General features: G+C 41.1%; 1 protein-coding gene across 1 annotated transcript in view; it reads left to right on the top strand.

Moving 5' to 3' along the window:
* The first annotated feature begins 332 nt into the window (after positions 1-332).
* LOC127439632 (LIM domain kinase 2-like) overlaps positions 333-20,331 on the top strand; it is a 40,548-nt gene continuing 20,549 nt past the window's right edge. Inside the window, exons 1-3 of the mRNA XM_051695852.1 lie at positions 333-648; positions 1,352-1,448; positions 15,827-15,962. Coding sequence (XP_051551812.1) covers positions 633-648; positions 1,352-1,448; positions 15,827-15,962 — 249 coding nt within the window. The 5' untranslated portion in view covers positions 333-632. The remainder of the gene's footprint in view (positions 649-1,351; positions 1,449-15,826; positions 15,963-20,331) is intronic.

The following is a 20,331-nucleotide window of genomic DNA, read 5'->3' as shown; positions in this document are numbered from 1 at the left end:
CTATAAATCTACATGTTCACTTTCACATCCTGAAAGTGGAGCTTCAAAGTTTCAAGAGGAAAGGAATGACAACTAGGCTATACTAGGCCTACATCATACCTCTTGTTTTTTCACATTTAGATGGATTTCAGAAATTGGAGATTGAAATGAATAATATAATATATTCTGTAATAATATTTCTATTAAAATGTCGATGAAGCACATAGATAGAATTGTGTCTATCTATGGGTCTTTTTCTGCTTTCTGCTTTGAATAATGAACTGCAAAGACAAATGAAAGGGAGAAAAATCTCTAGAGAGTGCTGACGCTTCTTACTTTAAAGCGACAGATGGCGCTGCTTGACACCGGCTTTGTCGCGCAGCCCGCAAACGCTCCTGCTTCAGGTGATGCTGTTTGATCCCTTCCGGTCTCCGTACATTTTTTACATTATGACATCATCTCTTCGGACAAGGGAGAGAGACACTTTGTTTTTCGTTTGATTGGACTTTGTTTTTCCCTCAAGATTCATCTGGATTTACTTTGTGGGTCTCAGACGTGGGTCAGAAATGGAGCATCGCTGATGCGCAGCGTGTGACATTTCTGGACCAGCATGTGAGCCTGAACAAATATAATCGAATCAGATCAGGGAGGACATGGACGAACGAGAAGGTGAGGATTCCGTGAACCATATTTACTCTTGTACCAGTAAATGTTTACGTGAGCTGCTTAAATTACTATTGTATCTGCGTTGAGTCTCTCACAGTTCACAGACGCACCCAGTTTCTTTAGTTACTCAACGTTATTCTGCATTTAGATAGGAAAAAAGTGACTTGCTGAAGGGATTTGCTCAATCGCTTGTACTTTCTTTTGTAACTGAAAAAATGCAATAATAAACTTGGAGTTTGTACTATTTTAAAATGTAGCGATGTATAAACTAATATTTATATTCTGAATGTTAAACCATTAAACTATTAGAATAATTTTGTCCAGTTTCCTCACCAAAACAAGTAAACAAACTACTAAAATGGACTCAGTTGTAGCTTTGAACTGTTTTTCATTTCTAAAAGAAAAATGGAGTCTGCTAAAGTGTTTGTCGAAGAACCGCCACTACATTTAAATGTCTAGGTTTACTTTTCAAAGGTACATTGCAACTAAATGGTGTCAATGTAACTTTAAACACAGTGGCGTGAACATAATGTAAAACTGCTTGCCGCTCAAGGCACAAGTTTTGCCCTGTTTTAAAACGCTAAAAGGACATGTATACGTCTTTGAAGGTCTAGGTGTGTTTTCACATGTAAACATACTCATTACCTGCATTAAGGATTACCAGAGGTTTTGGTTTATAAAGGTTCCTCTTGTATTTGATTGACAGATGTGACGGAGCGCGCGTGCACGGGCTGTGGCGGGACGATTCAGGACGCGTTCCATGTGAAGGTTCTTCAAGACGCCTGGCACAACTCATGTTTTCAGTGGGTCTTAATCCTATATAAATCATAATTCCTCTTTTAAACTGAGCCAGACTGGCAAATAATTGGCTGAAATACACAGACGTGGGGTTTAATTGCTTTTCTTGGATTTGTCTGACGCTTTTTGTAGCCTCAGAGCGCTTTGTAGTATCAATGCACAGTCATAAGTTCATTCATTAGAATCATTTAACAACAACGTTTCGGTCATTGCCCATAAAGTGGAAGCACCAACAGACATGTCAAGCCATACGAAATTACCAAGGTGGCCCAGTTGACCCGTAACTTGAAACCTAGACAGCGAGAAATGTTTCCCCCATCTCAAGAGGAAAACATGCAGACTATTGCATTCAAATGTAACCACTCACTATTGTTTGTTTGCACACCTACATGCAGGTATTATGGGCTGTTTAACTCAATGACGCTTGTCAGCATCTACCGAGGACTCCTAGAAGCTTAGGGGTTAGATATTTTGTTTGTTTATGTGTGTCAGACATGTCTTTGTACACAAAACAAACAGTGGAATGATGAGCAGTTGTCGTAATGGAATGCTATTTTGTTATTAGAGGTGGTTTGTTTACCATGTTTTTCATTCATAAAGCAGATTTCTTGTCTTTCTGGCAAACTTTTGCTACTGATCAGTGTTTAACTTTCAAATGGTGTTTGTCAGGCTAATAAAGTAACTCTTAGAAGATCTATGTTGACAGTGCTTAGCTAAATTACAACCTAGTCTCATAGAATGGACATTACTATAACAACGTTTTTTGCAAACTTAAGGGGGTCACACACCGTACGTGTCTGGCGACAAAAATTATAGTACAGCTACGACTCTGGAGGCTGCTCAAATTTCTGCTGCGCCACAAAGCACAACTCACATATTTTCGCTGGACATTTTACAGCGAAACTGCAGCGAAACGTGAAATAAGGCACGTAATTTCGTTTTGCAAAAATGTTGCCATGGTCACGTAAAGTTCATGAGATCAGGCTGCTAAATTAATGTAGTTAAACCAGAGTCCATATTGCTAGGGCAGCAACAAACATTTCTTTATTGTACTGTTGACTATTGTTGCTCAAAGGACATCAGTTATCATAACGGACCTCAGGAAACTTATTTTATAAGTGATCCTATTTGAATGGACGTTTCAATTAATTGCAGTTGAAGTTTGCTTTCGATGACCTGACTTGTATTTTGTCAGGGAATGAGGTCACTGGGACAGGAAGGTTCAGGTCTCAGGTGAGCTTTTAATCACAAACTTAGGGATAACACAGTCACAACTGGCACAGTAACTTCTTCAGCTTCACAAACTCTTTAGCGTCACAGGCTCCTAGTCACAGCCTCTTAATCATCACAAAGTCTTTATCACAACTCTGTAGTGTCACGAACTCAGTAGCTTCGCCAGAAGAGGGAGGGAGAGTTTGGCACGAGAGTCTCACGGTGGTGGTGTGGCTATTTATATGCCGCACTCCCCAAGCTCACTGGAATTAGAGACAGGTGTTAGACATAATTTAGCTCAGGTGTAAGTGCCCTTACCACTTTCTCTCTCTCCGGACATGCGCTCAACCACGCCCCCGCTGCCACATATCCCCACCGCCTAACTCAGGCCGGGGAGACATCCGGCCTGTCTACCACTCCCCCCCCCCCCCCATTTCTGAAAAGGAAGTCAGTGACAGCCATCTGCGCTCCCGGTCTGTGGACCACCTTGAACTTAAGCGGCTGAAGAGCCAGATACCAACGGGTGATCTGCGCATTGGTATCTTTCATGCGGTGGAGCCATTGGAGTGGGGCGTGATCCGAGCAGAGGGAGAAGGCCCGCCCCAGCAGGTAGTACCGGAGAGTGAGGACTGCCCACTTGATGGCAAGACACTCCTTTTCTATGGTGCTGTAATTAGTCTCCCTCAGCGAGAGCTTGCGGCTAATGTACAGCACCAGGTGCTCCTCCCCCTCCACCACCTGTGAGAGTATGGCCCCCAGCCCTCTGTCTGAAGCGTCCGTCTGTAAGACAAAAGGGAGAGAGAAATCAGGTGAATGTAAAAGCGGCCCCCTGCAAAGTGCGGCTTTAACCTGCGTGAATGCCTGTTGACACTGCTCTGTCCACTGGACCGGGTCTGGAGCTCCCTTTTTAGTGAGATCAGTCAGCGGGCTGGTGACATCCGAATAATTAGGCACGAATCTCCTATAAGAGCCAGCCAGCCCCAGGAACTATCTCACCCCCTTTTTGGTCTTGGGCCTCGGGCAGGTCGCAATCACCGCAGTCTTGTCAATTTGGGGACGCACCTGCCCGTGGCCCAAGTGGAACCCCAAATACCGTACCTCTACCCGCCCAATCGCGCACTTCTTGGGGTTCGCTGTGAGTCCCGCTCGTCTCAGCGATCTCAGAACTGCCCTCAGATGCTGCATGTGCCGCTGCCAACCATTACTGTAAATGATGATGTCATCTAAATAGCAGCGTAAGCCGAATGCGGTCTGAGGATTCGGTCCATGAGATGCTAAAACGTAGCCGGGGCTCCAAACAAACCGAACGGAAGCATAAAAAAATTGGTGTAATCCAAACGGTGTAGAGAAGGCTGTTTTTTCACGGGAAATTGGTGTCAAGGGGATCTGCCAATAACCCTTTGTCAAATCCAGTGTCGAGTAAAATCGAGCAGTGCCCAACTGATCGAGCAACTCATCAACGTGAGGCACTGGGTATGTGTCAAATTTAGACACCGCGTTGACTTTTCTATAATCCACACAGAACCGTACAGACCCGTCGCTCTTAGGAACTAGAACAACTGGGCTGGACAAATCGCTGTGGGATTCCTCTATTACCCCCATATCGAGCATTGCATCCAATTCTTCCTGGACAATTTTCTTTTTGTGCTCGGGTAATCGATAGGGGCGGCTACGTACCACCACCCCCGGCTCGGTCTCGATGTGGTGCTGGATGAGGTTCGTACGACCCGGCTGAGGGGAAACCACGTCTGCAAACTCCTTTTGCAACTTGGCAACCTCTGCGAGCTGACACGGTGAGAGGTGGTCTCTGCAAGTGACCGGGGTGAAAAATTCCCCGCCAGCAGCCATTTCCGGCACACATCTCGGAGCTGTTGGGAAAAGGCAAACGGGCGGTCTGTCTTCCCTAGCTCCAAGGTCCGGAACAGTTGGCGATACTGTTACGGGCTATGACCCACCCGCTGCAAGATGGACTTTTTGAGGTCATCATAGACCAGGAGATTAGCCGCCGGCAACTGTTGGGCCGCAAGCTGGGCTTCCCCGGACAGTAGTGGGAGGAGCCTGGCCGCCCACTGTTCATGCGGCCAGGCCCAGATATCCGCGGTCCTCTCAAATAAATCGAGGAAGGCCTCGGAATTGTCCTCCGCACCCATCTTCAGGAGTGTGGGGGGAGGCTGTTGGCTGCGGTGATCCGGGGTTGCCGCTTGCTCTCTCTCCTGGCTGAGGAGGCTCCGGATCACGAGCCGGTCCTCTGCTTGAGCTCGCAGGATCTCAAAAAACCATCATTCCTGGTCTTGGCGTACCTCAAGTAGGGATTGCTGGTTGGACTGATGCAGGCTGGCGAGGGACTGGAGGATCTCGCCCACCTGGGAGGACTCCATGGGGCGTACTTTGATTCCTGGGTTTCGGCACCAGTGTGAGGGAATGAGGTCACTGGGACATGAAGGTTCAGGTCTCAGGTGAGCTTTTAATCACAAACTTAGGGATAGTCACAACTGGCACAGTAACTTCTTCAGCGTCACAGGCTCCTAGTCACAGCTTCTTAATCATCACAAAGTCTTTATCACAACTCTGTAGTGTCACGAACTCAGTAGCTTCACCGTGAGACTCTCGTGCCAAACTCTCTCTCCCTCTTCTGGCGGTGGTGTGGCTGTTTATATGCTGCTCTCCCCAAGCTCACTGGAATTAGAGACAGGTGTTAGACGTAATTTAGCTCAGGTGTAAGCGCCCTTACCACTTTCTCTCTCTCCGGACGGGCGCTCGACCACGCCCCTGCTGCCACATATTTGTTTAAACCTTTAGACTCATTAACTGACTTGAAAGCCAGAAGATTTTTAGGAATGGTTGTTGTTGAGGTAAACCGGTTGGCCTTAATGCATGACTGAAAGGTAAAAAAAAAAAAAAAAAAATCCTGAGTCATTTAAAGTACAAGCCAAAAGGTCATGGAACAATTTTGTCATCAAATCAGTCCAGCAACAGGAGAACAGGGCCAAATGGAGGGTCTGATGATGATTTACTAACCCTAATGAGGGCAGCAATTTGTCTCAAGCCCATACCACAGCATTTTATGTAATCTGGAACAAGAGTGAAGTGTGGACTCCTTTCAACTCTATTGAATACGTTCCAGGTTGAATCGATATGAAATAAAATGTGTGTGTTCCAGCAATTGTGAGCTAAGCATTTCTGGCTTAAAACCATTACAAGGTTTACTACCGTAGTCTGGTGCTCTTGAATCGGAGTCTAAGCCCAGGATATATTTAGTATTTAATTGTATGTTTTCTGTAACTCATCTAATCTTCTTCGTTCCTTTTAGAATCCTCATTATGTTATGGCAGGCATTCCCTGTTTTCCTGTAAGCATTTGATTGGTTGTAATGCTGGTAGGATCTCCTCTTTAGTTAGCTGTCACATTCCCAGACATTGGCTCATAGCCCCTCCAGACAAATGCAAGACTGTATTTTCTCCCCTTTTGTAAAGCGGAGGCTGTCAAGTGTCTTCTAATGCCACTTTTTTTTATTTTATTTGAGGGACAGAGACTGAACTCTTATGCCCTAATTACTGTTTGAACTATAATTATGGGACGGGCAGGAATATCTTCTGAAAGCATCCTGCATGCATGCTGATGTTCTTAGTACCATAACAGCCTTGATGCCACATTTTTTTAAACTGTGTCTTAGCCTGTTAACTTCCTTAATTAAGTAATTAATCTGAAAGTACCTGTTAAATAGCTAGCCTTTCTTTATTATGTAACTGAGCTTGTCAAAAACCTTATAAACATAGCTATTTGGACTATGACAACAATCCAGATTAAAAATAATTGCTTTAAGCACAGGTGCCGTTTGAGTTAATTCATAAATGTTTTTTTTATTTTTATTTTTTTATTTTTTTTTGGTAAATTAAGAATTTTGAATGTTAGATGATGTGGCAAGGAGGAGGGCCAGGCTGTGATGCACGCCCGCCCCCTAATCAGGCAAATCAAGCCCATGAGAGGGATAAAGGCGGCCGGAGGTGGCAGTTAGGGAGAGAGAGAGAGCTACAGGCAGCTGCCCTGTATGCGTGTGTGTTATATGTCCTTTGCTTTAAATTAATCATTAAATTATTATTTATATTGTCAAGCCGGTTCTTGCCTCCTCCTTTCCCTTATACCCCGTTACAGATGATTATTTGAATGGGCCTGTAGGACATCCGCAGTCTCCTTCAAAACAATTTACACTTGTTCATCTCTCTCCTCTTTTTATAGCTATGCTTATTTTGTCTCTTTAGTTCTTTTTCCAAAAGAAACCCAATAGACAGTGATGGGTAACCTGCAGGGATCAGTTTGACTGAATACCAGTCATGAGCACTGAGCAGCATGAAGGAAGTGAACAGAGTGTTTGTTCTGTATCTGTAATGTTTGTCTTGGAGTGTGTCAGGGCTTGAATAATTTCTTTTATTTCACCTGTTGTTTTTTCTCTGGGCGTAAACTCAGAACAGGAAGAAGAATAGGTTCTGACTCCTCAGAGCAGAATGAAAGGGACAGAGTTCTTGAGATTTTTGATAATTTAAAAGGGTGTTACAGAGTTGCATGGTTTTGATTTAGAATTGTTTACAATGGAGAAATTCTTGTTTTTTGTGTTATTTATATGGCCCAATAGAACAATGGCTTTACCCTCCACAGTGAGAATTTTGGAAGGTTAAAGGGTATAGGGATCGGAAATAACTGTATCTTTCCGAGCCAAAGGAGTATTTGTGTTACCGGCGTCACACAAATTCTGACGTTAAAGTAATATTTCACCCAAAAATAAAAAAATCTGTCACCTTTACTTACCCTCGGTGTACTTTTTTATTTTTATTCTGTAGAACACAAAAGATGGTTAAGCCCAAAGTATACTTCAGTCAGAAAGGACATGTGATGCAAATTTTGTTATCAGTAGAGTACTCGAGTACTGAACGATTGCAGCCAGATTTTTCTAACCGTGCATACTCGTGCACCTGGAAGTATACCGGTACTTTGCAAGGCTGCACGTTGTGTAGCTGTGCTTCAGAACTGTTTGCCTTAGATGAAGAAATTTTAAAAAGGTTCTAAAAAGTCATAAAAGTAAAATTATAATAGTGAAAGACCTTTATAAATGCAAAGTGATCAAAGGCTTCACAGCTTTTTGTTTACAAAACCAGAGCATGTTCGCAGGTACAGTTGGTTAAGGCTATGTCTACATTAATCCGGATACATTTGAAAATGCCGTTTTCATTTTCGAAACGCTCTCTGTCCACCCTGCCGTTTCAAGCATTTTCCAAAAGTACTGCACATTCAAAAATCGCTGTTTAATGTACGGTCTGAAACGCAATTGTCATCGTTTTCCGTCACCGGACACCAATTCCGAGTAAACTTCCCGTCGCCTTTGAGGGAATGCAATGTGAATGTTGTACAAAGAAACATTTATCTTTAGCAGTGCTGTCAAAGTGATTATCAGGCACAACAGCGCTGCAATCACACGGGCCGCCATCTTGATTTTTTTGGTTGAATGGGTCACATGACTGCATCACATGACGACAAATAGGTCATCGTTTGCAGATATATCTGTTTTTCCAGTCCACACAGCAACATGAAGACAGCGTTTTCAAATGTATTCACTTGGGAGAGCATTTTCAAAAAGCTGTAATTTTGCTGACAAAAACGCCATCTCTGTGGACTGAAGGCCAAAACGTAGAGAAAAAGATGTGTTTTCAAACGAAAACATATTAGTGTGGATGTGGCCTTAAAGGGATAGTTTACCCCAAAATTAATATTCTCTCATCATTTACTCACCCTTATTCCATCCAAGATGTGTAAGACTTTCTTCTGCTGAACTCAAATTAAGGTTTTTAGAAGAATTTCTCAGCTCTTTTGATCCATACAATGCAAGTGAATGGGTGCCAAAATTTTGAAGCTCCAAAAATCACGTAAGTCAGCATAAAATAAATCCATAAGACTCCAGTGGTTAGATCCATATCTTCTGAAGCGATATGATAGGTGTAGGTGAGAAACAGATCAATATTTAAGTAATTTTGTACTATATGCTCATACAAGCTTCACTTTAACTTTCACATTCTTCTTCTTGTGTTTTTGGTTATTCACATTCTTCATGCATATCGTCCCCTACTGGGCAGGGAAAATAATTTCTAGCAAAAAAAAATGACTTAAATATTGATCTGTTTCTCACCCACACCTATCATATCACATCTGAAGATATGGATTAAAACATTGGGGATGTATGGATTACTTTTATGATGCCTTTATGTGCTTTTTGGAGCGTCAAGAGTTTGGCACCCATTCACTTGCATTGCATGGACCTACAGAGCTGAAATATTCTTCTAAAAATCATAATTTGTGTTCTGCAGAAGAAAGTCATACACATCTGGGATGGCATTAGGGTGACTAAATGATCAGAATTTTCATTTTTGGGTGAACTAACCCTTTAATTTACATTTATACTAGGGAAACCATGTGCAGTTACATGCCGTCTGCTCAAGACTGAGGTTTTGGTGCAGCACCAAATAAGCTTGTGAGGAAAGTGTCCAACTGTTAAGGGCCCTTTCAACTTCTTCTTGAACATTTTCATTTGCAACAACACTAACAAGGCTACCGTGATTGTTCTTTCTTCAAAGTGCTCTACAATGGAATCATTTATAACCTTGGAAACGCACTGCCTATCAGATATGTTTAGAAATGTGACAAAGGTACGCATCTGGTTAACAGGTGAAATTTTGTCATTTGTGCACACCTGCTCAGCCTTCGTCACATCTTCACAGATGTTAGTTCACTCATGTTTTTAGTGGGTGATTCACAAACCTTATCTGGAGGGATTATTATGATGTCACTATCGGAACACAGGTTGCCCAACTCGCAAATTCAACTCATAAATTCCTCACAGGCATACAAATGGTGTCTCAGGATTGGATGACGGGGTTCTGCCCACTCTACTTGGGTGACTGGCTTATTGTGTCTCACTCTAGAAACAGAGCTTGTCAACATTCCTCCAAACAAAGGCACCCACCGGGCAAATGGCCAAAATCCAGCCATTCCGTCTGCAATCTAGTGGGTTTGGTGGCCTTCTCACACTAATGTGATCGTTATCAGGACTTCTCAGCACTGTGTTGCTTTTCCACATCCTCCCTGTTTTCATACCATTGAGTGGGGTTTTTATATAATCTTTGGTCTTTCTTCCCCACTTTTTCCCTTTTTCTGGCACATGGTGAGTCAGAGAGAATGGCCTTCATGCAGAATATAGCAAGCCAGAATCTTCCCTGGCACTTCGTCTCGTTGGGTTTAGGCAGAGAGTGAGCCTGGCCTTCAGCATACAAGCCTTGATTCAGACTCTAAAACTCTTATAGTTTACCCCAAAATGACAGTTCTGTCACCGCCCCCCCCCCCCCCCCCCATGTTGTTCCAAACCCATATGACTCTCTTCTGTGGAACACAAAATGAGACTTTTTTTAAAAATTTTTTTAAAGAATATCCTTGCCGTTCTTTTCCATATATTAAAAGTGAAAGGGGACTGGGCTTTCAAGCTCCAAAATGACACAAAATCCTTCATAAATGATGCCTTAAAGTATTTAAGTAGAGGTAGACTGTTGTATCTGTTTTACAGATTAATCTGTGCCGATAGTTGCTTTTTGGAACTATCGATTATCGGCAAACATCTATGCCGATTGTTGGCAGTAGTTCTTCTTTTTATTTCTCAATTAACATCATCTGGTGAAAAACACCTATCAGCCACAACATTAAAACCACCTGCCTAATATTGTGTAGGTTCCCCTCGTGCCGCCAAAACAGCACCAACCTGCATCAGAATAGCATTCTGAGATGCTTTTCTTCTGACCACAATTGTATAGAGCGGTTATCTGAGTTACCGTAGACTTTGTCAGTTTGAATCAGTCTGGCCATTCTCTGTTGACCTCTCTCATCAACAATTCATTTCCATTCACAGAACTGCTGCTCACTGGATGTTTTTTGTTTTTGGCACCATTCTGGGTAAATTCTAGAGACTGTTGTGTGTGAAAATCCCAGGAGAGCATCAGTTACAGAAATACTTAAACCAGCCCATCTGGCACCAACAATCATGCCACGGTCCAAATCACTGAGATCACATTTTTTCCCCATTCTGATGGTTGATGTGAACATTAGCTGAAGCTCCTGGCTCATTGCAGCTGCCACACAATTGGCTGATTAGATAATCGCATGGATGATTGTTGGTGCCAGGCGGGCTGGTTTGAGTGTTTCTATAACTGCAGATCTCCTGAGATTTTCACACACAACAGTCTCTATAATTTACTCAGAATGGTGCCAAAAACAAAAAACATCCAGTGAGCAGCAGTTCTGTGAATGGAAATGAATTGTTGATGAGAGAGGTCAACAGAGAATGGCCAGACTGATTCGAACTGACAAAGTTTACAGTAACTCAGATATCCACTCTGTACAATTGTGGTGAGAAGAGTAGCATCTCAGAATGCTAGGCAGGTGGTTTTAATGTTGTGGCTGATCGGTGTATATTGGCTATAAAAAGCTTCATTTGGTAAGTACTTGCATGTAGAGCATTGTAACGGAGCAAAGTCTGTAATTTCAAAATAAGAGTCCCCTGTGTATTTGGGCTTGTTTATAGTTAAAAGTCCAGTGTTTCCTGGTTATTATTGGGATAATAAAATTATTGCTTTTGGGATTTTATTCATTTTAGACTCTTGTGGCCTCTATGTCTGTGCCCATCATATTAAGGAAAGACCAAATTTTTTTTATCATTCTGTAAATTGATTTAAAAAAAAATATCGGCTGATAAATCAGTTATCGCCCTTCTCCACAAACTTAGTTATCCGTATCTGCAAAATCCACTACTGGTCAACCTCTACTTGATAGTGCCAGTCCCCTTTCACTTTAATTAAATGGAAAAGAGTGGTCAGGATATTATTTTAAACTTTTGTGTTCCACAGAAGAGAGAAAGTCATAGGTGTTTGAAACAAACTGAGGGTGATTAAAAATGATCACAGAATTTTCATTTTTGGGTGAACTATTCCTTAACTCCAAATCAACACATCCTTTGTGGAAGAATAAGTCCATGAAGCTTGTAGTTGTTTAACCCTCAGAAATTTCCATTCGTACTGCAGACCAAACCATTCATGCTGCATATTTTAATAGGGTATTTAAAAAGATTATTCGTTAATCCATTCAGCATTGGAGAGTATTCATGTTTTCCTTAATGTGGAAATGAAGCGCATTGTACTCCTGGATCGTGGCCTGGATGTGATTTCCTGACTGAAACTCTACTTTGGTTCAGACCGGGTGACTGCTTACCTCCTTTCCTGACCAGATTCAGATGCTATGCTCAGACTGTCAGTCCAAATGCATTTATTTTTTGTTCTTTTTTTCTTTTTTTGTGTATTTGATCGGAATCCGATCTTCATGACTGACTGTCCACACTGTATATCGCAACTGATCAGATCTGATTTGTGTGTCCCGTGGCTATCTTCATTTTCTGGCATGTCTGCATTGATTGCTATAGCAATGACGTTGTGTCAATACGCAAAAACATGGAGGGGAATGGAATAGAGATTTTAGCGTATAACATGGCAATTTGTAGATACAGCGCTGGACTACTGCTTTATGAGGCAGCAGCAGCAGAGACGGAGAAGTCTGGCATGCATCTCTTTATTTTGTGCTGCCGTCTCCGCAGGTAGCATGCGGGAAGATTCCATTAATAATATTCTCAGCTAGACCTACACTCGGACACCACACAGCTTATTTCCGCCACTACTGCCAGCATGTTTCCTGCAACGTGTTACGTAAAGTGTCTTTACATAGCGTGAAAAAGTGATATATGGCAAAAAGCCACTTGAGATCTGATCTGAGTGGTCAGACTGAAACAGATTTCCAGAAATGTCTTTTGAATAGGATTTCAAACCACATATGAATAGCTTGAAACAAATTTGTTAAAATCGTATTTCATAGTTGTTTGTTTTTTTGCCATTCCAACTTGTCAAATATGATCAGATTCCAATCGGATATGCACAAAAATCATATTGGGACTGACAGCCTGAACATACCTTGAGTGTTACAAAAAACTTTAACTATTTTCCAACCTCATGACTGATTTAATCATTGTCTTAAGAGTTTAGTCTTAAATTTTGCAGCTAAATATTTTCTTTTTTGCCTCCTGGCGTTAACTAGCATTAATGGCATTTAGAGTGTTTAGTTTCTTGAACTCTGAACATGCTGTCCTCATTGTTGCTCTGCTCACAGTGGAAAGTTTTGCCAGATTCACTCAATCCCTTGCCAATGCTGGATGCAAATCGTTTTAGCTTCGAGGTTTTCTGACTGGTAGAGTAGTATGCAAAGGATTGGCTGCCTGCTCTTGAGCTGCAGTTCTGTCCTGATAGACTTCAGCCTACTGTGATAAATAATGACTCAATGTAAAAACTAGAGGTGTGAATCTTCACTGGCCTCACGATTCGATTACGATTCAAAGGGTAACAATTCGATTATAAAACGATTATCGATGCATCATGATGTATCTTGTCCTTCAATTTTTTCTTTTTTCAGTTTCTTCAAAATTTATTTTTTACTCTATTTTTTCCCTTTCAGCTTTTTATTTAACAGCTGTTTTAAAAAATCAGAACGAGTCACATTACATAAACTGGCCTTTTACATTCAGTATGAGCTGTGAATAAAACATGGAACATCCACAAGATTAAATAAATGGTTCTATAGTTTAGGTCAGGTGTGCACACTGTCCTGACAAGCGAGTAACCTGCAATAAAGCAAAAGCCAATGAAATGGAGAGCGCGCAAGAGTAGAGAAAAAAAAAAGAATTAAATGAAAACATCACCAACATCTCCCGAACTGCTGCCTCGTCATTATTTTCTTCTGTGTTTTACCCTATTGTGTGCAAATCAGTGCAATAATGGGTGCGAGCTCGTCTTTCATGTTGTTTGTAGGCTTGTTATCACGAATAAACTCTCCCGTTGCTATTCGTGTGGGTTTGTGAAAGAATTTCAGGATCGTAGATTCTTTCGGGCACAAATGTTCATGTGTTTGATATAGCTGGTCTGCAAACAGTCGTGTTTGTGCACTTGACTTTAGTGTATGCACTTAACTCACGTCTTTGTTTCTACATCTGTCTTTGGTGCGCGCCACTGCTCTGCCGTGATTTAAACTGAACTCAGAATCGATCCTGATTCTTTTGAGAATCGATTCAGAATCGTTTAAGTATGAATCGTGATGCATCGCTGAAAGATTTTATTCCCCCACCCCTAGTAAAAACTATCCAGTACAAAGTTGAGATTTACCTACTTTGATTATAGACAGACAACTATGACAAAATAGTCAAATATTTGAGCAAGAGCAAAGAACATTCTAGATTTTTGTATTTTAGCATTGGATATGGCATGGTCATGGGTTTAATACCTGAAAAACACCATTAATCGCTAAAGATAAAAATTCATCCTAATGAATAAATTTAAATCTAGTGCTATGTCTGAACATTCATACTTGCCTACTGTATGCAGAAAAAAAGAATATGCCAATGGAATAGTATATCTGAATCCTCAGTATTCATTAAACAGTAAGAGAGAAATACGAGAATGACCTACTATTTCTGGCAAGATTCTGAGGTGCAGATCGACTGGACACTTTACGATCCCATAATCCCTTGAGAGTTGAGGAGACGTCACATTCAAAATGCTGGATTTAAAATAATGACACTGAAACGGAGTCGGATGGCTCTTTTCAACTGTAAGTGCTACATAATTAGAAAGCAGGATGATGTCCCTGAATGTTGTATTTCTGGAAGCTATTCATACTCCTCTCATGCATACCTAGAGAACGTACTGTTTAATTGGCTAAGAAGTGTGTCCTTCGTCAAATACAATACACTGTCTAACAGTATGCAACATAGTCGGATGCAGGGTAGGTTCTCAGTAGTTTTTGGTGTCTTGCTTTGCTGTTGTTAGAGTGTTCTGGGTGGTTGCTCGGTAGTTGCTTACAGGCCCAAGTTGAAAGAGCCCACCTGCAAGTCTATATGATATTCTGTTCCCTAGATATGGCTCGGGTCCTTCCTTTTAATGCAAGTCTATGGGATTTATTTGCTCTCTTTATTGTTCACCAGGTAGACGTCTGATCGCTTAGAAAAGAAATAGCACACCTTTCCTCAACAAGCTGCACAATTTTAGGTATAGCATTCATTTCCGTAGCACAAACGGTGTTGGATGAACTACTTGCTGAAGTTTAATACTTAGGGTTAAGGGTTTGTTTAAATCTCCAGCCCTAAGTAAGAGCAATAGTAAAGCTTGCCTTAGCTAGCACCACTACTTCAGGCAGCACACAAACAGTGAATACATGTTGCAGGGCTCGGTGTGTATATTATATAGAGGAAATATTTAGAGCATTTATCATGATAATGCCGTCTGCCTTTAAGACTGTAATTTCCCTCTAAAATTATGCACCCCCCAGGTGTTTCACATCTAATGTGGGTCCCACTATGTTGCTCAGTTGGACTTGTGTATGCATGCATCTCCTTTGACATCATCATTTACAGAAGTAGCTTTCACTCACATATGTTCTGCAACATTAAGAGGAAAGATTTCTTACAGTACATTGAGCCTTATGAATCCCTAACTTCAATCTCTTGGCTGAAGCACTTCCCTTTAAAAAGTCAGCCACTAAGCTTTGAAATTAAGCCTCACTGCTTCCTTTCATGTGCTGCAAACATTCTAATAACTTAAGATGTTTTTTTTTTGTTTTTTTAACCTAACTTTGCCAGAATGTTTAGTGCAAGTTATTTACTCTGTCATGTTGTTCCAAACCTGTATGACTTTTTCACTTCTGTGGAACACTAAAGGGGAATTTTGAAAGAATATTTAAATTTTCTTTTCCATATAAAGAATGTGAAAGAGGACTGGGGGCTGTTAAGCAAAACTTTTATATTTGGGGTGAACTATTCCTTTAAAACTTCCTTTTACACATACAATTCTAATGTCACAGTGAACATGTCAAATACCTTTAAGCAGTCACATGCTCTTGTACTGTTTATGGCCTAACAAAATAATCCTCATTACCTAAACATTTCAGCAAGGCAGGTTCCTCCCCTGTCCTGGAGAGCTGATCTCAGATCAGTTGCTCAAGGGAATGTCTCCAAACAGAATGTTTCACTTTTCCATTCTTGTTCCTCCAGGTGTTCTGTGTGCTTTGATCTCCTGACAAACTGGTACTTTGAGAAGGAGGGGAGGCTGTACTGTCATAAACACTACTGCGAGAAGTTCGGAGAGTTGTGCCATGGCTGCTCGCTGCTTATGACGGGACCTGCTATGGTAAGAAAAACATTTCTTGTTTTTTGTTTTAAAAAGATTGACCTTATTCACTGGCCCTGCTTACACCTGGCATTAACATCTGGATCAGGCAATCTGATCACAAGATCTAAATGAGTGTTGGATGGGGATTATTAGGAAGCCATGATTGATAAGGGCCAATGGGGGAATTTGGCCAGGAAACTGGGGTTACACCCCTACTCTTTTTGAGAAGTGTTCTTGGATTTTTAATGACCACAGAGAGTCCACGGTTTAACGTCTTATCCGAAGGATGGTGCCTTTTGACAGTATAGTGTCCCCATCACTATACTGGGGCATTAGGACCTACACAGTCCACAGGGTGAGCAGCCACTGCTGGACTCCCCAATACCTCTTCCAGCAGCAAACTTAGTTTTTCCCAGGAGGTCTCCCATCCAGGTACTGACCAGGCTCAACCCTGCTTAGCTTCAATAGGCAACCAGTCTTGAGCAACAGGGTGATATGACTGCTGGCAAATATATTTGAATTTGAGCGTAACCACAAACGTAATGTTTCAAATGGATTTGACAGTAAATTTAGTAAATCTGCTTGTGCATGCTTCACATAATCTGTGACTATGTTTGTTGTTATCAGCTATACTGAAATTGCGTGAAGTCTTGTGCATGATTATGTATTAGCTTTTCCATTTATTTATTTTTTTATAAGTATAGGATAAATATTTTCTTAAAGCCGGCAAGTATGTTTTCTTGCAATGGATGATTGACATGCGAATATGCAGTCCTCCACTGTGGTCCAGGATTTCACAAGGCAAAGACTAACCTGGCAAGAGCTTCTTAGAAAACATGCCATTGTCTTATTCAGTAAATATTTACACAGTTTAATGAAGACAAAAGAAACTGAATAGATACAGATGTTTTTCATAGTACTTAGAGGTCACTGATAATATAAAAGGTGGTGAAGCCTTTAGACTCACTATTCCATGTTTGCATTCCTAATTTGACCAGTGAATCACATCTGAGTGATGCTTGTGGGAGGAGAAATTGCAAAACACAGTGTTTGAGTATCTCTTTCTGAAGTCCTTACCTCAGCACTGGAGTCTACAGTCTTCCAACTCAGAATTTTGAGGTCATATGTAGGGTCTTATTGGAATAAGGCAGAGGTCATCAGTCCAGACTAGGGATGTAACGTTGTCACGGTTTCATGGTATACCACGGTTTTAAAAAGAGAAGGTTATCAAACCTTTGACATTTATAATTCAAAGTATTGCATTCACGGTATTACTTTGTTTCTAAAAACCAAGTAAAGGAATTAAAGTTTCCATTGTAAATATCAGCTAATTTAAGAGAGAATCGGTTACATTCACACTGCATCATATAAACATGATCAAATAAATCTCTAAATTGTGATGTACATCTCCTGTTTCACTGACACGTCACTTCATTTTAAAAGCCACACGCGTGGACTGCACGGCAGAGAGCGCAGCGCACTGAAATGTCAAAGACTGAACCTGTATTTCCCTCCACCAAGCGGCTGAAGTCCACTATTATTTAAAAGACCCACAAGGCATAGTCAATAACTATGTTTCCATTTTTTGCGGAAAAAGTTTTAATGGAAAGCTGATGGAAACGCAAACTATCGCTAAAATCGAGTCGACATAGTATTTTTCCGTTTAACTCTAGTGCATAAACTCTGTCGATACTTCAAATGTCGCGAAAAACTGGTTTGTCGAGAAAATTGGCATTAGCGCAAAAATGTAGTGTCACATGACAGAATTTACCCCAGTCGTTAGCCTGTGTTAATCATGACGACAGTATACATCCTTGAAAGCCAATTTATTGTACGTGATTATGGATTAATCTTAATGGCATAGCAATCCGATGCTGCAAACATGACACTTCCAGGAGTGCTAACACAAATATCTCCTATCATGCACATCAGCAGTTGCACAGAGAACAAATTAATGGCCACTGTTTGTGATTAATCACGGTAGCCATCCGTTTATTTAGGAAAGTTGCTTTTCCACACCATTCAAAATAATAGACGGCAGTCATGGAATTAGCCCATAATACAAAAAACATATAATTTCTATGCACAAAGTGGAACAACATGAGGGTGAATAAATTATGACTGATTTTTCATTTTTGGTTGAACTATTCCTTTAACTGTCCTTAAGTCTTTGTCTTTGATTGCAGACCAGACTTTATTGCTGACTGACTGCAGTAAATGATGTCATTCCTGTGAGCAGGGTGACTGTGATCTGAAGGTTGGAGTGGCCTCAGTCTTGTGTTGTTTCATCATGCGTCTGGAATGCCTTTGCATGGGTTTCAATGAAGAGCTTTGTCATCATAACACTAATGGGAGCCATATCAACATGAAAGTGAGATTGACGAATTTGTCTCTAATGTAAACAAATCGCTGCTCAGCGAAAGGAGTTTTTAATTGGGTTAATAGAGGACCTAAAAGGAACTTTGGAGAAAGAGGGGAGAGAGAGGAGAATTTGCCAGCAAGCAAAACACATAATGGGCCTTTTCTGTTTGGGCTCGGATTGAAGGATGCCAAGTATTTCTGGTCAGGGGTGCGTTGCCAGTTGTGGGCCCAGAAAGCACATGCAGCGGGGTGTCAAAACCTCTGAATGACTGGCAGAGGAAACCACGTTGTCCTCACAGCTCAAGTGTTTGTTGAAATATGTTTGTCAGACTAACTCTTCACGATAATGTGTGTTCTAATGAAGATTCTCGAACAAATGCTAAACTTGATGGACTATTATTATTATCTTTGGCTGCCCTCGTTAAATCTTCCATTGTTCCGAAACCTTGGTAATTTTTGTTCCTCTTTTCTTCTTCTTTTTACCTTAACATTTTTATATCTAAAGCTGCTCCATCTGGTAGAGTCCTGACCTTTTTTTTTTTTTTTTTTTACACGACATTCTGGCCGTACAGATAATCTTAACCAAATTAGCTGTAATGTTAATATTGGTTTTGAACTGCAGTGGGTTGCAGTGGGTCTGTTCTAGTTGTGGACGGCAGAGAAAAACAATCCTAAATGCAAATAATAGTTAGCCATATAATCATACAGTTAAAGTCAGAAGTTTACATCCACTTAGGTTGAAGTCATTAAAACTAATTTAACCACTCCACAGATTTAATATTAGAAAACTATAGTTTTGGCAAGTCGTTTAGGACATCTACTTTGTGCATGATGCGAGTAATTTTTCCAACAGTTGTTTACAGACAGATTGTTTCACTTTTAATTGACTATCACATACATTAAGTTAACTGTGCCTTTAAGCAGCTTGGAAAATTCCAGAAAATGATGTCAAGCCTTTATACAATTAGCCAATTAGCTTCTGATAGGAGGTGTACTGGATTGGAGGTGTACCTGTGGATGTATTTTAAGGCCTACCTTAACTGGGAGCAATTTCCAAACGCCTGAAGGTACCACGTTCATCTGTACAAACAATAGTATGCGAGTATAAACACCATGGGACCACGCAGCCATCATACTGCTCAGGAAGGAGATGCATTTTGTCTCCTAGAGATGAACGTAGTTTGGTGCAAAAAGTGCAAATCAATCCCAGAACAACAGCAAAGGACCTTGTGAAGATGCTGGAGGAAACGGATAGACAAGTATCTAAATCCACAGTAAAATGAGTCCTATATCAACATAACCTGAAAGGCTGCTCAGCAAGGAAGAAGCCACTGCTCCAAAACTGCCATAAAAAAGCCAGACTACAGTTTGCAGTTGCACATGGGAACAAAGATCTTACTTTTTGGAGAAATGTCCTCTGGTCTGATAAAACAAAAATTGAACTTTTTTGGCCATAATGATCATCTTTATATTTGGAGGAAAAAGGGTGAGGCCTGCAAGCCGAAGAACACCATCCTAACTGTGAAGCATGGAGGTGGCAGCATCATGTTGTGGGGATGCTTTGCTGCAGGAGGGACTGGTGCACTTCACTAAATAGGTGGCATCATGAGGAAGGAAAATTATGTGGATATATTGAAGCAACATCTCAAGACTTCAGCCATGAAGTTAAAGCTCGGTCGCAAATGGGTCTTCCAAATGGATAATGACCCCAAGCATACCTCCAAATTTGTGGCAAAATGGCTTAAGGTCAACAAAGTCAAGGTTTTGGAGTGGCCATCACAAAGCCCTGACCTCAATCCAATGCTCAAAAGTAATTGGACAAACTAACATTCATAAAAATTAAAAAAAAATCCTTTGTAGTGAACGACTGTCTGAAGTCTGGAACCCATTTACATCTCCAAATTCTGGGTTCCCTCTCTTTACTGCAGTGGTCTTAATTTGCTGCTTGTTCGTGGGTCTTTCTGCTGTCAGTTTTGTCTTCAGCAAGTAAAATGCATGTTCAATTGGGTTGAGGTCATGTGACTGA

The sequence above is a fragment of the Myxocyprinus asiaticus genome, chromosome 4 (genome assembly GCF_019703515.2).
Source record: "Myxocyprinus asiaticus isolate MX2 ecotype Aquarium Trade chromosome 4, UBuf_Myxa_2, whole genome shotgun sequence".
Lineage (NCBI taxonomy): Eukaryota > Metazoa > Chordata > Actinopteri > Cypriniformes > Catostomidae > Myxocyprinus > Myxocyprinus asiaticus.
Note: the sequence above shows the minus strand (reverse complement) of the source record. Positions and strands in the feature narration are given on the sequence as shown.